The 20,059-nt window shown below is 30.8% G+C and overlaps 1 protein-coding gene across 1 annotated transcript; it reads right to left on the reverse strand.

The window, feature by feature from the left end:
- Positions 1 to 4,080: 4,080 nt before the first annotated feature.
- Positions 4,081 to 19,839, reverse strand: LOC114329419 (protein chibby homolog 1-like). The gene is made up of 3 exons (XM_028278509.1): positions 19,543 to 19,839; positions 14,193 to 14,314; positions 4,081 to 4,190 (listed from the first exon to the last, which is right to left on the reverse strand). Exons 1-3 carry the CDS (start codon positions 19,691 to 19,693, stop codon positions 4,119 to 4,121), a joined length of 345 nt encoding a protein of 114 aa, XP_028134310.1. The 5' UTR covers positions 19,694 to 19,839; the 3' UTR covers positions 4,081 to 4,118.
- Positions 19,840 to 20,059: the final 220 nt, after the last annotated feature.

Genomic DNA, 20,059 nt, shown 5'->3' on the forward strand with positions numbered 1-20,059 from the left:
GTATTTTAATATTATAATTCCACAAAAATCAAACTAATTTTATTATTGTTTGTGAAATATTGTTTAAACAATTGCATATGTTTAAAAATAATAAACTTTTATTCTCAAGTTAAAATATATGAACAAAGAAAGTTTTTGCTAAAAAAAGTGTTATTTCAAAGGATAGAGTATGTGTTTTTATTTTGCAATAAACAAATTTATTTATTTATATCGAAATGTAATAAAAATTAAAATGTATCAATCATTATCAAAGGTCATTGGAATGCCCAATCAGAGCAAACTATCCGCTGTCCTGCGCGTAGCACCAATAATTAATGTTTATTTAAAAAAATTCCTGACGCCGTGGTAGTTAATCGATTTTAGTTTTGCAAATTGCAAATAAAAGGTACAGTAAACTTCTATCAGCAAAAAAAATTTCAACTTGGTATCTGCTTTATTTTTAGTCCTGTAACATTTTGAAAAAATGAATTTTTTTTGCGAAAGCTGGATTGCAAAATTTATTTTGCAAAATCTATTGAACTGATCTTAACGAAATTTACGGTATTGTTTTACTGTATCATACAGTTTTTATGGGTGAAATATGAAGGTCCTAAGTGTAGCATAAATGGTTGAACAACGTAAAATGCGAATACTTGTTTTTCTATGTTTTTTAATTTTATATTGTAGGAAATTTAATTACGCAACTTTTATGTCAGTACAACTTTTCTCGGAAATGAATACTTTTAAAGTTATAATCAAAAAGCGAAGAAAAAAATCGAATTTTTCCTTCAGTTTTTGACATTTTGATTATTTAAACAATGTTCCGGACCTTTTTGAGAGGGAGGATAACTCAAATATTATTATTTGAGTTATTTTCAAGCAATTTCTGCAAAAAAATTTGAGTCACCTCTCAACGTCCAAATGTACTAATATTTTTACAGATGCGCCCTGGTCTATTAGACAAGGGTGTGGTTCCACAGTAGAAGAATCATTTCACGCAGCAGCTGATAGAGATACAGTTTTCAGGAAATTATAATCATGATAACGGCCAACGTCTGAATACGGACACGGCACCTAAAGAAGAAGAAGGACAAGCCACGATCATTGCGGATGTTTCTCTCTCTGTTCAGACGCAACATGAGGAGGAAGTATCATATTCTCTCCAGTTTATCTGTCGGGATTCCATGTCGTCATTATCAACCCATACGCGTCCACTGCTGGAAATAGGTCTCCCCTCTTTCCCTCTGTCCTTTGCTGCTTGCATCCAGTTACTGATAACACGCTTCAGATCGTCGATCCATTGGGTTGGTGGGCGTGCTCTGCTCCGTAGTGCTTTTTCTCGTGGCCTCCTCTCAGATTTCATGTAAGTATACTTTATCTTTATTACTTCTCGTAATAAAGGACACAAGGAAAATTAACTTCTCAATTCGGTCAACGATTTCGTTTCACTACGATTCTGCTCGCAAAGGCGAATTTCACCACTTTACACCGACATCTCACTTTTTCAAAAACTGGACTGTACTCTCCAGATATTCATTACACAGTGACCATTTTTTCGCTCCTCAAACTCAGACTCAACACTCTCATCCCCACCATCTATCTTTCTCCGCCAATCACAAACATTCTCTCTACCCACTACATCCATATTTTCATTTCTTAAGAACCAATTTATTTTGTATACAACTTTTCCGTTTTGTTAAATTCTAGGAGATACCAAATTACTTTCGTTGTTTCAAAATGCTAAACAACAAGCCTTATATTCTAAACTCAATAAATTTGTTTACTGCCTATCCTTCTAAGAAACATTTATAAAACGTCATTGTTCATTCCAAAGCGAAATAAATGTACTTTCTAATTTTACCGCACCATTGTCTAAGTCCGTTCAGAGAACCATTAACAAATCACCTTAACGATTTCACTTTCCGCGAAAACACTGTTTACTAACTAAATTATAATATTTACAATTTTTGGTCATATACAGGGCGATGAAAATGTATGATCTCGTGGTCTCTGATATAAATTTATTTTCTAAATTTTTCCCATAAAAATTATACAACAGTATAGATAGGGCAAAAATCGCAGTGGTTAAAACAAAGAATAAGGCATCAGAAAAATGATTGCAAAACAGAGAATAATTCGTGTCCAAGTCAGTTCGTGTGCTTGATGATTTAAAAGCTAAGCAAGTCGGAGCAGCTACTTTTGACTAACATAGAAGTAGTAGAACAGTTCACATACTTTTATGTACAGATAACTCAGAATGGCAGCGAGGAGGAAGAAATACGGAAAGGATAATGCTTTGCTTGCTAACAAAGCATACTTCTCAATACAATAAACCTTATTAATACTTTTGAAAGAAAGATATTTTGAAAGAAAGATATAAGGAGAATATTGGGACCCATTTTGCTATAATGGTATATAGAGAATAACGTTCAACCATAAGTTATACCAATATTACAAAGAACACTGTATAGCAAATTATCATCATCATCATTAACCCGTACGGGTCCACTGCTGGACATAGGCCTCTCTCAGCTCGTTCCATCTGTGTCTGTTTTGTAAGGCTTGCATCCAGTTACCGACAACATGCTTTAGATCGTCGGCCCATCTGGTTGGTGGGCGTCCTCTGCTCCGTAGTGCTTCTTCTGGTGGCCTCCTCTCAGATTTCATGTAAGTATACTTTATCTTTATTACTTCTCGTAATAAAGGACACAAGGAAAATTAACTTCTCAATTCGGTCAACGATTTCGTTTCACTACGATTCTGCTCGCAAAGGTGAATTTCACCACTTTACACCGACTTCTCACTTTTTCAAAAACTGGACTGCACTCTCCAGATATTCATTACACAGTGACCATTTTTTCTCTCCTCAAACTCAGACACAACACTCTCATCCCCACCATCTATCTTTCTCCGCCAATCACAAACATTCTCTCTACCCACTACATCCATATTTTCATTTCTTAAGAACCAATTTATTTTGTATACAACTTTTCCGTTTTGTTAAGTTCTAGGAGATACCAAATTACTTTCGTTGTTTCAAAATGCGAAACAACAAGCCTTATATTCTAAACTCAATAAATTTGTTTACTGCCTATCCTTCTAAGAAACATTTATAAAACGTCATTGTTGATTCCAAAGCGAAATAAATGTACTTTCTAATTTTACCGCACCATTGTCTAAGTCCGTTCAGAGAACCATTAACAAACCACCTTAACGATTTCACTTTCCGCGAAAACACTGTTTACTAACTAAATTATAATATTTACAATTTTTGGTCATATACAGGGCGATGAAAATTTATGATCTCGTGGTCTCTGATATAAATTTATTTTCTAAATTTTTCCCATAAAAATTATACAACAGTATAGATAGGGCAAAGATCGCAGTGGTTAAAACAAAGAATAAGGCATCAGAAAAATGATTGCAAAACAGAGAATAATTCGTGTTTAAGTCAGTTCGTGTGCTTGATGATTTAAAAGCTAAGCAAGTCGGAGCAGCTACTTTTGACTAACATAGAAGTAGTAGAACAGTTCACATACTTTTATGTACAGATAACTCAGAATGGCAGCGAGGAGGAAGAAATACGGAAAGGATAATGCTTTGCTTGCTAACAAAGCATACTTTTCAATACAATAAACCTTATTAATACTTTTGAAAGAAAGATATTAAGGAGAATATTGGGACCCATTTTGCTACAATGGTATATAGAGAATAACGTTCAACCATAAGTTATACCAATATTACAAAGAACACTGTGTAGCAAATTATCATCATCATCATTAACCCGTACGGGTCCACTGCTGGACATAGGCCTCTCTCAGCTCGTTCCATCTGTGTCCGTTTTGTAAGGCTTGCATCCAGTTACCGACAACATGCTTTAGATCGTCAGCCCATCTGGTTGGTGGGCGTCCTCTGCTCCGTAGTGCTTCTTCTGGTGGCCTCCTCTCAGATTTCATGTAAGTATACTTTATCTTTATTACTTCTCGTAGGTTTTGCTTTTGTAATATACCCTGTCAATATAACTGAATTAAATACTTAATAAGTTGGATCTACAGTTTCACCATTAGGTAATTTCAATATAAAAATGAAAATAAAAGCAAATAAAAGAAAAGTGTTTATTTACAATGATTTACGCAGTACTACTTTTTCTTTTTCCGGAACTTTTCTAAATCCGGGTAGACTATTTGTCCCTCGGAAGCTGCCTGTGTTAGCTAAAAATTATAAATAATAAATTAAAAAATCCACGAGGAAAAAATTTCCTGTAGTTGGCTGTATACCATTTATTACAAAAAACCATGAAATCCTTTATAAAAGGTATATTTGTTAAAATCCCTATACAGGGCTACATCACAGAACAGAACTAGTTTTCAATCGGTTGACCGATCATCATCAGTGTTTTCCTAAAATGTGTATAACTCAGAATCTAACATGCTAACCACCACAGTAAAAAATATTTGGGTAAAAAACCTTTACAAATAATCCGTCATAGGAACATAGAAAAATGGTGTGACTTTATACACGAGCGGGACACCCTCAAAAAAGCGCTTAGTTTTCGAGATACTGACAACGGAGGGGTGAATGGCTAATTTGATTCATACTTCATATTTTCGAGGGTGCTGAAAACGAAAATGAGGTTTATTTTGAATTTTATGTGGGGGAACATTGTCAAAATCGCAATTTTAACCTAAAAATAAAAAAAAATGAAATCACGTTTTTTTGCGTTTACCTCGCTACAACTCTGTTCCGTTTTAATATTTTTTTGAGAAATTTTTACAGTATATAGCTCTAATGTTTCTGAAGACAACGGTACCTGTTTCAAGATTTTATTCTTATCCTGATAAAGGTTATGCATTTTTCAAAGGAAAAGGTGCGGATTTGTACATTGCAAAGTTTAATTGTAAAAGTTGTGTGACGAAATTTAGCTTTTTAATTACGTTTATGTTAAAACAAAGAGTACAAGGAAGTTTTCTGGAAAGTTTTAGATCAAAATGTTTTATAGAAAAAAAATTATGCAACTTTTAATGTCGACATTAGCAATGCCCAATATAACGCTTATTTTTCGAGGTACTGACCATGGGTGGAGAATGGCTAATTTTGGTCTTAGATTATGTTTTTGACCGTGATGAAAACGAAAATAAAATTTGTTTTAAATTTTGGGTTGGGGGATATTGTAAAAATTGTAATTGTAACCTAAAAATAGAAAAAAAAAATTAAATCACGTTTTTTTGCGTTTAGCTCGCTACAACTCTGGTCCGTTTTAATATTTTTTTCTAAAGTTTCTACACTATATATCACTCACTTTTTTTTGAAGACAATGGTCTCTGCTTTAAGCTTTTAGTCTTATTCTAGTAAAAGTTATGAATATTTTAAAGTACAAGGTGCAGATTCGTGAATTGCAAAGTTTAATCGCAAAATTTGACTGACAAAATTTGAAATATAGATTTTAAATCAAATTCAAAAATAAAACAAGTACAAAAAAGTTTGCTGAAAAGTTTTGGATCAAAATGTTTTATAGAAAACAAATGGTGCAACGTTTAACATCTACGTTATAAATCCCCAAAATAACGCTAATTTTTCGAGATACTGATCATTGGTGGTGAATGGCTAATTTTGGTCTTACTTAATGTTTTTGATGGTGCCGAAAACGAAAATCAAGTTTATTTTGAATTTTAGATGGGAGAAAATTGTCAAAATCGCTATTTTGCCCTAAAAATAAAAAAAAGTTAAACAACGTTTTTCTTAAAATTTAAAATTGCACCATATTTTTCCTATAACACATCTAGACCTAAAGCTCCCCATAAAACTTCTTTGAACTCAATGGTTTAACATAAACGTAATCAAATAGATAAATTTTAAATTTTGTCACTTAATTTTTGCGATTTAACTCTGCAATTCACGAATCTGCACCTTTAATTTTTAAAAATTCAATCTTTTACAAAAAAAAAAAAGACTAAAAGGCTACAGTTACTTTCATGGTCTTCACGAAGATAAGAAAATATATGCCGTAGAAATTTTAGAAAAAAAAATATTAAAATGGAACAGAGTTGTAGCGAGTTAAACGTAAAAATTCGTGACTTCACCTTTTTTTTTTCATTTTTAGGTTAAAATTGCGATTTTGACAATGTTCCGTCACATAAAATTCAAAATAAACCTCTTTTTCATTGTCAGCACCATCAAAAACATAAAAATAAGACCAAAATTAGCCATTCATCTCCCATGGTCAGTATGTCGAAAAAATAAGCGCTATTTTGGGGACGTATAACGTCTATATTAAAAGTGGCGCAATTTTTGTTCTATTAAACATTTGTAACTAAAACTTTCCAGAAAACTTCTTTGTACTCTATGTTTTAATATAAACGTAATTAATAAGATAAATTTTAAATTTTGCCTCTTAACTTTTGCGATTAAACTTTGCAATTCAAGAATCTGTACCTTGTACTTTAAAAAAATCATAACTTTTACTAGAGTAAGACTGAAATCTTAAAGCAGATACCGTTGTCTTCAAAAAAGTGAGCAACATATAGTGTACAAACCTTAGATAAAAATATTAGAATCGACCAGAGTTGTAGCGAGTTAAACGCAAAAAAACGTGATTTCACTTTTTTTATTTCTATGGTAAAATTGCGATTTTGACAACATTCCCTCACCTAAAATTTAAAATAAATTTCATTTTCGTTCTCAGCATCATCAAAAACATAATCTAAGACCAAAATTAGCCATTCACCACACATGGTCAGTATCTCGAAAAATAACCGTTATATCGGGAATTTTTAATGTCGATAATAAAAGTTGCACTATTTTTTTTCTATAAAACATTTTGATAAAAAATTTTTCAGAAAACTTCTTTGTACTCTCTACTTTAACATAAACGTGATTAAAAGGCTAAATTTTAAATTTCGTCACTCAACTTTTGCGATTAAACTTTGCAATGCACAAATCCGTACCTTTCCCTTTAAAAAATTCATAACTTTTATCAGAATAAGAATTAAAGCTTAAAGCAAGTACCTTTGTCTTCAGAAATGTTAGAGCTATATACTGTAAGAATTTCAGAAAAAAATATTAAAATTGAACAGAGTTGTAGCGAGGTAAACGCAAAAAAACGTGATTTTTTTTTATTTTTAGGTTAAAATTGCGATTTTGACAATGTTTCCCCACATAAAATTCAAAATATACCTCATTTTCGTTTTCAGCACTCTCCAAAATATGAATAAAATTAGCCCTTCGGCCCTCCGTGGTCAGTACCTGGTCATTTTAGGGGTATCTCCTGCTCGCCTATTAAACATGGATGTTTAAAATATCCAATGTTTCCTGCTCTAGGTACCATTGAGCTCGAATTTGACTTGTTCACATCATGGCTGTATGGTAGCAAGTGACTAGACTAGCACTAGACTTGCAAATATTTTTTACTTTGGTGGTTAGCATGTTAGATTCTGAGTTTAACACATTTTAGGCAAACACTGATGATGATTGGTCAACTGATTGAAAACTAGTTCTGTTCTGTGATGTAGCCCTGTATAGGGATTTTAACAAATATACCTTTTATAAAGGATTTTATGGTTTTTTGTTTTTTTGTTTTAAATAATAAATTCTTCAGTACTATCTACATGATTTGTTGTTAATAATTATACACTCACAGACAAAAATATTGCATATCTTATTTTGAGTCTGTTTTCGAAGTATATTTTTTCCTTTTGAAAAATTTTGTACTTTTTATTGTTAAATAAGTTATGGACTATTCTACGTATATTCATTCTCAAGTAACCATAAGTAGAGAAATTAAGAAAATAGTCTGATTTTGTTTATAACATTGAATTAGAAAGAGGAATATTAGCAACAAAAGAACACTTGTTTACAACATTGCAACAATTTAGTGCTTAGTATTCCCTCATATAGCTCTAGTGATAGCCTGCATCCTCCTAGGCAACCTTCGTAGAATATATTGGATGGTTTCTTGCGAAAGTCGATTCCATTCCTTCTGTGCAGCAATTCTTAATTGTGCACTTGAATTTGGAGCTGGATTTCTTGCTCGTACACGTCACTTTAGGATGTCCCATACATATTTTATAGGATTTGCACCAGTACTCGTTGGTGGCCAGTCTAGAGCCTCAATATCAACATCGTCATGTATTTGTTTCTGCTGCATGTGCACGGGCATTATCATGCATTAGCACGAAGTTATCATACCCAATGAAGAGGCTACAGTAGCGATCAACAGGTAGCAACAAACGCGTTCCAAGATTGCCGCTCTAATTTTGAATATTTTGTCGAGATATTTGGCACACATATTCGTAATATAATAAAGAATGGCGGTACAGAGCCCAATTTCAGAAATATGTTAGTACGTGGAAATTACTCCATAATTAAATACAATATTAAAAAACGAGCCCGTACCGCCATTAAAAAGAACAAAAAAAAACTTGCTTCAAATAAACTTTTTGAAGTTATACTTCTTTAGGCGCGATTTCATTGAGGGTGAAATTTTATTAATCTGCGCACATGCGCACACAGGCAGTATGGAGTTAGTTACTAAATGTTTTAATTTATGTATGTATCAGTCCAGAAAAGGTGTGGAAAGAATATATTAGTGTTTTTAAATATATTTTTCTACAAACGTGTTAAAAATGCAATTTATAGCACTCCATACGAGCGTTAAAAATGCTACTTTAAAGCACCAGTGCTTTAAAAATTTTAAGGCACTGGAATGTCAGTCAAGTTCAAGTAAAAGTTTTTGTAGGTATTGTCCTGTAATTGAGAATGAATAAATTATAATTGTTGATATATAAGACGTTTGTAGAAAAAATATTGTATGATATAGGTACGTGTTAAAAAGTATATTTTTAAGGCACTTATGTGAATTGCAGAATGAGCGAAGCGAATCTTTCACAGGAAACTTTCACATACGTGCCTTAAAATTGTACTTTTAACATTTATATCATAAATAGGTAACTATTATTATAATTTTTGTGTATTTGGACTTGTCTACCTCGGGAATAAGATAATAAGTAATAATATTTAAAGTATTTTATAATTCACTTCGTCTGTTTGTTACTATGTCTGAGAAATACTGTAGCCCGGATAAACAAAAGGGTATAGCTCAGTGGTAGAGCGTTGGACTGGAGATCAAGAGGACCCCGGTTCCAATCCTGGTGTTTCCTAATCTCTTTTTAATTTTTGGTATTGTTTTAATAAAAGTTTTTGGAAAGTAGTAAGTAAAAATTAATTTAATCTTTAAATAAAATACAAATAAACTGTCCGAAAGTATATTTATTTCATTGAAATCATATTTAGAAGTATAACTTCTTACGTGCGTACAAAGTACACACACATTCTTTTTTTTTATCCCATGCCTAGATTTTATGTAATCTTGGAACTACTAAAATTTTTTATTTCTAACAAAAAATCGAACATATTATAACTAAATAACTAATTAGGCAACATAGAGAAATTATCACTGTCATTTTGACAAACCTGCGTCAGATTTTCTCTAATCTCTTCAGTCATCTTTATCAATATCTGTTCAGTGCAGTAGTGTGGTAATTTAATAATTTTATTGTTGTTTCATAGGAAGTAGTGTTTATTGATAGTTTATTTATTATATATTTGTTGTTGTATAAGTTGTTGGCCTCTTTGAAAGAATAGATTGTTGTTAATTGTGAGTTTTAGTTATATGTAGGTAGGTAAGTATATTTTACGTAAAAATATTTCGAATTACAATGCGAGTATATAAAGTTTTAGGATTTTTTATTCTAAAAATATTATCAATAGATTAACGAAATGGAAAAAGTAAATCGAACGAAAAATAAACTGAAACCTTCCAAGAAAAAGTCCATTAAAAACCGTGCCAAAATTATGCGAAAATCGAAATTTGTTTCGCTTCACAACAAAAAATAATTATTTATAATTGTTTTATAATTAGATATTTCATGCAAATACCTATCTTAACATAAAATTTTCACCCATTTTGGTTTATTTTTATAAATATCTATTTATTAATAATAAAATCGTTTTCTATTACTTCCATTTAGCGCGACTATGATATTGTCAAAATATTAATCTTAGATAATGTCAAAGATTACCACTGTTGCCAAAGTTTATGATACTATCTCCCGAAGTTATATTTTGTTGCTACCTGTTGATCGCTAGTGTTTACTCTGAAACCTGCATAAGAAAGAGCATCTTATTAGAGGATTTTACTATCAATCAGCCCTTATTATGATATTTATCTCAATAATAGCCTGATGCAACCGCCACCAAAGCTAACAAGGTGTACAAGATTACATTCTGTGAAACCAAGACCTTCTGAATAGTTCGGTGGATGTGCATCCGTACCATTCCCTTAAGTTAGGCAACCATGAGATTCCTCCTTCCTACATTTCCCTTGCCCTGGATTTTCCTTTGTATAATTAATTACTTTCTTGTCTTGACGGTTTCCAATATTTCCATTCTTTTATTGACTTTTCTCATGACTTCGTTGTTTGCTTTTTTACGGGTATATAATAGAAATGAATGAATAGAAGAAGGAGAGGAAGACTAGCACTGGAATGGAGAGAAGGAGTCAGAGGAATAATGAGAGATAGAGCCACAACTGAGGAAGAATGGACCCACCGAAAAAGGTGGAGATCGAAATGCGGGATGCGGCAGAGGCTGTAGGACCCCCGTAGATATAAAACAAATTACGGTGAAATGTACATTATGTTATGAACTGTATTTTTTTATGAATACGCAACATGGGAATACTATCTCGCATTATACTCCTATCAGGTCTTATGAGGGTTAAAATTATTTGATTTGCATGTCAAGGCGTTACCTATACAGGGTGTCCAGAAACTCTACCGACAAACGAAGATAGATGACGTGATTTCTCAGGTAATTTTAAGACAATTTAAACAAATTCACCTATACTCTGGGCTAATTAGCAAAATTCATGAAAAAGTTATTTACCAGCAATTTTATTGCTGGAATCCTATATATTAATAATATATGTATGCAAAGTCCGCAGATAGTGTGCTACTTTTTTATAAACAAAATGGCGCCGACAAATCGTATTTTTTTCAATTATTGCTCTATAACTCCGAAAATTTTAACTTTACAACAAAAACACTGAAATAAAAACTCACCGCAATTAAATTCTGCATAGAGATATGTTTTTCACGATTTGCTCCGACGAAAATTTTCCTCGGAAAATGCGGGTTTTCCTAACAAAAACTCTAATTTTCAAATAAATTTTTTGGGCCAGTAATTATTTATCAATAATTATATAGTTTGGTGAAATAAAAGCTTTCTTGGTATAGATTATAAATTCAGAAGCCGGTGAAAATGAAACGATTATTTTAGAAACAATTCAATTGCTAATTAACAATTTACAGTCGCAATAACAAACAAAATAATCATGAGACATTGATCAAACTTAGAAAGATTATAAAGGTGTGATGCCTATTTAATATTTTGTCGACAAAATATAAATTTTTCATTTTTTTGCATAATCTTTAAATGTTTAAAAAATTGTTATAAACAAATGAACATTTCTCAGAAATTGTTTATAATATTCTAATTTTAAATAATACTGAAAATGCGTATTTCATAGGTCTTGAAAATGAATGCTTTAAAAAAATTTTCCAACCATTTGCAAAAAAGTTATGAAACAGCAAAGTAAATATACGATTTCTCCGTTGTTTATAATTTGTTTTAATTGTTTCAAAGCTTAAAAGTGAGTTTATGGTACAATCTAATTACTCACAAAGAATGTCAAAAATTAGTGCAATGGTTATATTTTAATCAAAGATTAAAAATACTTTTTTTGTAATTTTTAGCGCAAAAGTAGGCCTGATACAGAGTCGGAGCTAAAATGTTCACTCGAAGCGACTGACACGCAGCATACATTATTTATTAAAAGTGTACGTTGCGCGGCCGGTCGTCGCTCCGAATGAAAATTTTAGCTACAGTACTGTATTATTCTACTTTCGCGCGTGTAAACTACAAAAAAATATATTTATAATCTTTAATTAAAATATAACCATTAAACTGATAATCGATATTTTTTTGTAAATAATAGCTTGTACTTTAAACTCACTTCTACGCTTTAAAAGAATTACAAAAATTATAAACACCGTAGTAATCGTATGTTTACTTTACTGTTTCATATCTTTTTTGCAAATGGTTGCAAAAAAGTTTTAAAGCATTAATTTTCAAGATATTTGAAATGCGCATTTAAGATATTTTTTAAAATTATAATATAATAAAAACTTTCTGAGAAACGTTAATTTGTTTATAACTATTTTTTAAACATTTAAAGATTATGCAAAAAAATAAAAAAATTATATTTTGTCGACAAAATGTTAAATAGGCATCTCATCTTTATAAGATGTCAAAGTTTGATCAGTGTATCATAATTATTTCGGTTATTATTGCGACCGTAAATTATTAATTAACAATTGAATTGTTGCTAAAATATTCCTTTAATTTTCACCGGCTTCTGGAACTAAAATCTAAACCAAGAAGGCTTTTAAGTCACCAAATTATTTAATTATTGGTAGATAATTACTTATCTAAAACTTTATTTGAAAATTAAAGATTTTGTTGCGAAAACCCGCATTTTCCGAGGAAAATTTTCGTCGGAGCAGATCGGGAAAAATACGTCTCTATGCAGAATTTAATCACGGTGAATTTTTATTTGGGTGTTTTTGTTGTAAAGTTAAAATCTTCGGAGTTATAGAGCAATAATTGAAAAAACCATGATTTTAGGGCGCCATTTTGTTTATAAAAAAAGTAGCGCACTATCTGAGGACTTTGCATACCTATATTATTAATATATAGGATCTTATAGTTCGATTCCAGCAATAAAATTGCTGATAAATAACTTTTCCCAAAAATGGCCTATTCTCCGATAATCAGCCCAGACTACTAGTCCGAAAATCCTTCTTAAGGGAGCAAGAGCTCTTTGAAAATATTGTAATTAGTTTTTCTTAAATACCTTCAGAACGATTCTAGTTAGAAAAACAAAAATTGGTACGCATATTTATCTTCTAGATATAAATCGATTCCATCCATTGCGAATTTATAGTACCGGTCATAGGCGTCCGCTTTGGGTAGGGTAACGGTTATTTTATCGCATACCTGTTTTGTCTTTAAATTTTAAGCATTTCTCACTTTGGATTATTAAATTGTGAGGAATGTTGTACTAAAAGGTACTCTTACTTAGTCGGTAGAACACACCGTTTTCTAGAAAAATCGATTTGAAAATTTTTCGTCTCTTGAATTTGAAAAAAAAATTGAAAAAGTAAAAAAAAACGGTGTATTTTACCAACTTAAACCAAGGTTAACTTTTACTACTAGAATACCTCATAATTTAATAATCTAGTATCAAAAATGCTTAAAAATTAAAGTCAAAAAGTTATGCGATAAAATAACCGTTGACCTACCCAAAACCGACGCATATGACTGATACTATAAATTCGCAATTAATGAAATCGATTTATATCTGGAATATAATTAAATGTACAAGTTTTCGTTTTTCTTAATTTTTTGAATTTATTTTTTGCAATTTAAAAAACAAAAAAATTTCAAATCAATTTTTCTAGAAAACGGTGTATTCTATCGACTTAAAACAAGAGTACCTTTTAGTACACGAATACCTCACGATTTAATAATCCAGAGTAAAAAATGCTTAAAAGTTCAAGATAAAAAAGTTATGCGATAAAGTAACCGTCGCCCTACCCAAAACGGACGCCTATGACCGTTACTAGAAATTTGTAATAGTTGGAATCGATTTATCTCTGGAAGATAAATACGCACACCAATTTTTGTTTTTCTAAATAGAAGCGTTCTGGAGATATTTAAGAAAAACTAATTACCAGACGCTATCTTCAAATAGCTCTAGCTCCCTTAGGAAGCGTTTTCGAACTAAGTGAATTGGGTTCAATTGTCCTAAAATTTTCTGAGGAATCTCCTGTATTCGTTTGTCAGTAGAGTTTCTGGACACCCTGTATAGCTTGCATTTATGTGTAATTCCCCGAAATCGACGAATGTTTACTTGAGCTTGTCATCTCATGATGTATTATACTGGGGAACTCGATTGGATTTCAAAATCAAAATATTTGAGACACAACAGATATTTATTTTAACTAAAAACATCGACAGGACAACATACAAATACAAATAACTGACCAGAAATTATTTCGATCAAAATTTTCCTAATTTTTTTATGAATGTCTTACCATATTTAACATCATTTCGTACTTTAACCTTAACATGTTATTTTCTTCTTCCAGTTCCTGTATTTTCTTCTTCAATCGTTGTCTATTTCTATATGTCATACCTTGTTGGGGCTGTTGATCTTCTGTAAATAAAATAAAAGAATAGATTATTTTTTGGCTGTAATCGGCAAGAATAATTTACTTTGTGACATGGCATTCTATTTTAATAAATATTTGAGAACCTTTCAGTAAGTATACACTACCCCAAGAAATTAACGCACCACCTTAAAAATGGGTCATTTTTGATGTCTCAAATTTCCTAAACCTGCTGTTCGTTTTAAGTGATTTTTTAATATGTTCTTGCCTTATTCTTGATCAATATCACTGTAATAAAATTGTTGCTAGATATTTAATTGTGACTATGCCGGGTGTCCAATCAAACTGTGTTTTTTCTCAAAGTTCAGCACACCCTGTGGAATATTCTAGCATTTATAAAATACTGAAATTAAAACCCAACTATAGCCTCAGGTTTTCTTAACATTCTCTTTTTAGATTAATTCGCTTACGTTGGATAATAAAAAAGTTAGGTACTTTAACAACTAGTCATGTTCTTCATCAATACAGAGTGTTTCTAAATTAGTGCGGCAAACTTTAAGGGGTAATTCTGCATGAAAAAATAATGACAGTTTGCTTAATAAACATCTGTCTGCAAATGCTTTGTTTCCGAGATACGGAATGTTGAATTTTTTCTTACACACTGACGATTTATATATTGCTCTAAATCCGGTTGTAATATGCAATTGAAATTTGGTATATTTTAAGAGGTAGTTAATGCGTATTATTTGGCATACACTTAAGAATTTTATATTGTCCATTGGCGCGCATACGGGTAATAATAGTCTAATAAAAAGAATACCTAAATAATTGGAGATTTGTGGGTTGTATTTTCAGGAGTTTCTGGAGTATAGTTTTTGCACCCCATTAAAATGCTAAATAGTTGACATAAAGTACAATATTTGATTTTTAAGAGCATTGAAAAAGCTTCAAAATGGCGATTTATGAAAGTTAAAAGTCAATTTGTTGCTTCGCAGACTGCAAAATAAGTCAACATCGATATTTGTTAGTAACAATTATGAAAATTAACCTAGAACTTTTGTATTTCACCTAAAGTTGGGTATTGAGATACTTAACAAAGGTTTAAAAGTTATTCTATTTGTTTAACCAGAGACCTTTTTTTGTAGTAACATTATAGTCAGAAAATAATAAAGATACTTTAATTCTACTCATATCAGATGAAAGATTAAGAGTTAAACTATAAATAATATTGAAGGTAGTAATACATATTATGTATCAAAAAAGGTTAAAAAAATTTATAAACAAAAATAACGCCATTTTTAAACATTATACAAAAATTATAGTTATTTTTAACGTATAAACAATTAGAATAACTTATTAGTTATTTATGATATAAGTGTTAAAAGTACACGTTTAAGGCACGGATGTGAAAGTTTCACATGACTGCAAAAATTTGCAATCTAAATTTTTTTTAAAAAGTTCAGATTTTTTAAAAACTTTCTGAACAAAAAGTAGACCATTATTTAGAAGTTGGCTATTTTTTTTACATATTATAAAGAGGCGTTCTACCTATCTAATACACTTTACAGAATTAAAATCGGAATATTTAAGCGGCCTCAGCAATGCCTTAAAATTATAAACAGTTTTTTGGCTTATAAACAAATAGCTTTGTTTAACAATAAAAAAATTAATTTTTATCAATGCAAATAATCAATACCGGAATAATTTGATTTAAACTTTCAAATGCTGTAAGCAGAATTGCTATTTTATTTTTTAATCAAAAGTTATTCGGGTTCAAAAATTTCCATTTTTTCGATTTTTTGAAAGTTTAACCGCGTTTATCTCGAAAACTATGCATCCTATGAAAAAACTTGTAAGAACATTTTTTGCTTAGAATTACTCAAGAAATACAAAAAAATGTTTTGTTTTACGAAAAATGGCTGTTATGTAATTCCTCAAGTTCTTTGTTTAATAACCTTATCGACATCCGGATCAACTGTTGCCCAAAAAATTCGTATTCTACGGGTCAAAATACATAAAAAAGGCTTGGGTAAGTCCATCTAAATAAAGCAGACGGTTGGACCCCCTCGTGCGACAAAACTAATTTGTTTATAAGCCAAAAAATTGTTTATAATTTTGAAACGTTGGTGAAGCTGCTTAAATAATCCGATTTTACTTCTGTAAGGTGTATTAGATAGATAGAGCGCCTGTTTATATGTTAAAAAATTAGCAACCTTTTAACTGTTCTATTTTTTGTTTAGAAAGTTTTTAAAAATTTAAACTTAAAAAAAAATTTAGATTGCAAAATTATTATGCAAAATCTATTAGGTCAATTTTAATTTGGTGGACGGTTTAAGTATGTTATAAGAATTTTTTAAGCGAATTACTAAGGTTCTAAGTACAACCGAAGTGGTTAAAAAACAATGAACAAAAACAGGATTTATTTGCCCCCTTATTTTGTATTTATTGCTATTTTGCAGAAATGGTAATATTTTAAGACATTTTTAACCAGTCGTATATCATACAAAATGTAATTATCTTTATTTTATTTCAAAGAAAAAAAGTGATATTGTGCCGATGTGTGCTTTTTCCCTGGGGGTGACTTTTACCCTCTCTTGGGGGTGAAAAAATATATGTCCAAAGTAAGTCCGGAAATGGGTAAACTGACTAATTTTAAGTAACTTTTGTTCTATAGAGCTTTTTTGCCAAGTCAACACTTTTCGAGTTATTTGCGAGTGAATATGGTCATTTTTCAACAAAATAACCACATTTTTAGACGGTTTTTCGCAAATAACTCAAAAAGTAAGTATTTTTTTGAAAAAAAACGTTCTTAGCAAAAATATAGCTTATAAAAAAGTAAAAAAAAAATGGTGTACGCGTTAGGTCTCTATATCTCGCAGAACCAGAGTTATAGCCAATGAAAAATAGATTCATATTCACCAAATTTTAAATAGAATATTTCGACGTGAAATATCCAAAAAATTAAGCACTTTTTGGGGAAAACTCATTATAACTTTTTTAAAGTGTTTAAAAAAAGCTTTATTTCTGTTTTTACAAAAAGTTTTTAGCATTAAATTTAAGCAAGTTACGCTCAAAATAAAGTTGGTCCCTTTTGTTTTTGCAAAAAAAATCGGGAAGACCACCCCCTAATTAGCAACTTAAATGAAATTAATCGTTACCGCTCCACAAATTATTTTACTTATGTTGTGTTTATATGATCTGTAAATTTCATCGATTCAAACTGCTTATTTTTGAAAAAATTTGGTTTCGAAATAAAATTTTAAAAAATTTAAATTTTGAAAAATATCCTTTTTTTCAAAATAACTTAAAAATTGTTCGAGATACCAAAAATCTCGAAAAACAAAAAAAAGTCAGATTTGCCTTTTTGAATATCATGTATTTTTTTATTTATCTGTTAGACAAAAATTGATTAAGGTTTGGTGTTTCTAAATTTGCATACATTCGTGATCAGTGACTCGTTTAACCCGTTTTAACTACAGCCCTTTTAATAATAAGGACTTTGAACCGATGAAACTTACAGATCATATAAACAATATATACACGAGTCAAGAAACTTGTGAAGTCGTAACGATTAAGTTCATTTAAGATACTATTTAGGGGGTGATTTTCTCGATTTTTTTTCCAAAACCAAAAGGGACTAATTTTATTTTGAGCGTAACTTGTTTAATTTTGATGCTAGACATTTTTTTTATAAAACAAAAATGAAGCTTTTTTAAATACTTTAAATAAGTTGTAATGAGTTTTCCCCGAAATGTGCTTCATTTTTGGTTATTTCACGTCAAAGTATTCCATTTGGAATTTGACGAATATAAACCTATTTTTCATTAGCTATAACTCTGCTTCTACTAGGTGTAGAGACGTGATATAATATACACCATTTTTTAAAAAATTTTACAGGCTATATTTTTGCTAGGAATGTTTTTTCGACAAAATACTTACTATTTGAGGTATTTGCGAAAAACCGTCTAAAAGCGTGGTTATTTTGTCGAAAAAATGAACATATTCACTTCCAAATAACTCGAAAAGTATTGACTTAGTGAAAAAACTCTATAGAACAAAAGTTACTTAAAATTAGCCAGTTCTTTAAAATTTAGAGATTTTGCAATATTTTACCGTTAAAGAACGGACTATAATGATCCGGTCGTATTTGAGAAGAAGCATAAGTCAATTATAATTATTTAAGTTGTTGTTCTTCTTCTTCTTCTTCTACGGCACTACAGCCCAAATTGAGCCTTGGCCTCCTTTATTTTTTGCCTCCACCCTTGCCTGTCTGTGGCTGCTCTTCTCCATACACGGACTCCTAAATTCAACTCCTAAATTTAAGTTGTTACCCAACTTTATCTGCAAAAGTCCGAATGCCACCTCTTACATCCACCTCAAAACGGATCTGTCCTGGTCTAAAGTTATTCTAGATCGATTAGTTAAAAGATAAAAAGTAGGGATAAGAAAACTTAGACAGCAATAATTGTCTGTGACTGCTAAAAATGAAGCAGAAATGAAAATTAGTTGGACCATGTTAAGGGGAAAATGAACTTCAAAATACTGTAAGTTTTTTTATTTAGCGTTCTAGTTGATTGATTTTAATATTTTTATTTAATTTTAATATTTTTATTTAATATTTTTATTTAATAGTGCTTTTTGCGTACATTTTGAGTACATTTGCAATTAATAATATTAGGTATTAATTAACAATGTAATTTGTTTAAACAGTTACAAAAATATATTTTTTCCAAAAAATTTCAGTTTTTGATTTAATTGCAATTAATTTTCTACTGTATGATTAAATCTTTATCTTAACTCTTTAGATTAACTCTTTATCTTTAAAATGAAATTAATTATTTTTTTTATTGTAAACAAATTAGTTTTTATCTAATTGTCCCAGAATCACTATATATTTCTTCCAATTTGTGGAAAAATTATCAGCAAAAATTGCGAAAGTACCAAAAAATTGCGAATTAACAAATTGACTTTTTAACTTTCAAAAATCGCCATTGACGCTTTTTTCAATGTGCTGAAAAATCAAGTTTTGTAATTCTGTCAACTATTTAGCTTTAACGGAGTGTAAAAAATCGAAAAAATCGCGTTGTTTTAACTAAATTATTAATAATTAAAAAACGGCTGCGAACTCTCGGCAGTAAACTGGTAGGTTTTCTTCCTATAGTTTTACAATAACTATAAAAGTGGTCAGATCCCTGGATTATTTAAAATCCTGAGAAAAATCTTACTTCCGGACTATACATCAAGAATCACTTTATTATTCACAAAATGTACGTACCTGGTACCCAGTTTCCTCGTTCAAAAGCAAACTTCTGGTCCCCCAGATCCAAGTGCACTCTCGTCTCTGTCAAATTAATAGGAACATTTTCCGCATTGGCTTTTCTCGTAGGAATTTTCTTCGGTGAAAATTTACTTCCAAATATTGGCATTTCTGTGTCTCTACTACCGAATTGAATTTATTTGTGTGTCAACAATGACGGTTTATTACTAACCCGGGCTAGAGCTAGGTGCTAGGTAATTTCTGCATCTGTTATTATTGATTGTCGTCAATCGTCATGGCAACGGAAGGAAATGCAGGCCTGGACTGGCGCGGAGTACAGGAAGATATATTGACGTATATGCGACTACAAGCCTTAAATCCTCCTGCATTTGGAATTTTCTAGGTCCATTGCAGTTATTTTAATACTTAAAGATCACTATTAAAATCATTCAGATATCTATGTTAATTTTTCGGGCCAATGTAACTGCAGAGTTGTTGTCCAGTTTTTGTATAGAGAATATATGAAATAATTATA

This window comes from Diabrotica virgifera, chromosome 8 (genome assembly GCF_917563875.1).
Source record: "Diabrotica virgifera virgifera chromosome 8, PGI_DIABVI_V3a".
NCBI lineage: Eukaryota > Metazoa > Arthropoda > Insecta > Coleoptera > Chrysomelidae > Diabrotica > Diabrotica virgifera.

Excerpts from the sequence above, each read along its gene's own strand:
- LOC114329419 (XM_028278509.1), bottom strand. The coding sequence starts at position 19,693 with ATGCCAATATTTGGAAGTAAATTTTCACCGAAGAAAATTCCTACGAGA. Across the intron at positions 14,315-19,542 it reads ACGAGGAAACTGGGTACCAG|AAGATCAACAGCCCCAACAA; the intron begins GTACGTACATTT and ends TTTTATTTACAG. Across the intron at positions 4,191-14,192 it reads ACGAAATGATGTTAAATATG|CTAACACAGGCAGCTTCCGA; the intron begins GTAAGACATTCA and ends TATAATTTTTAG.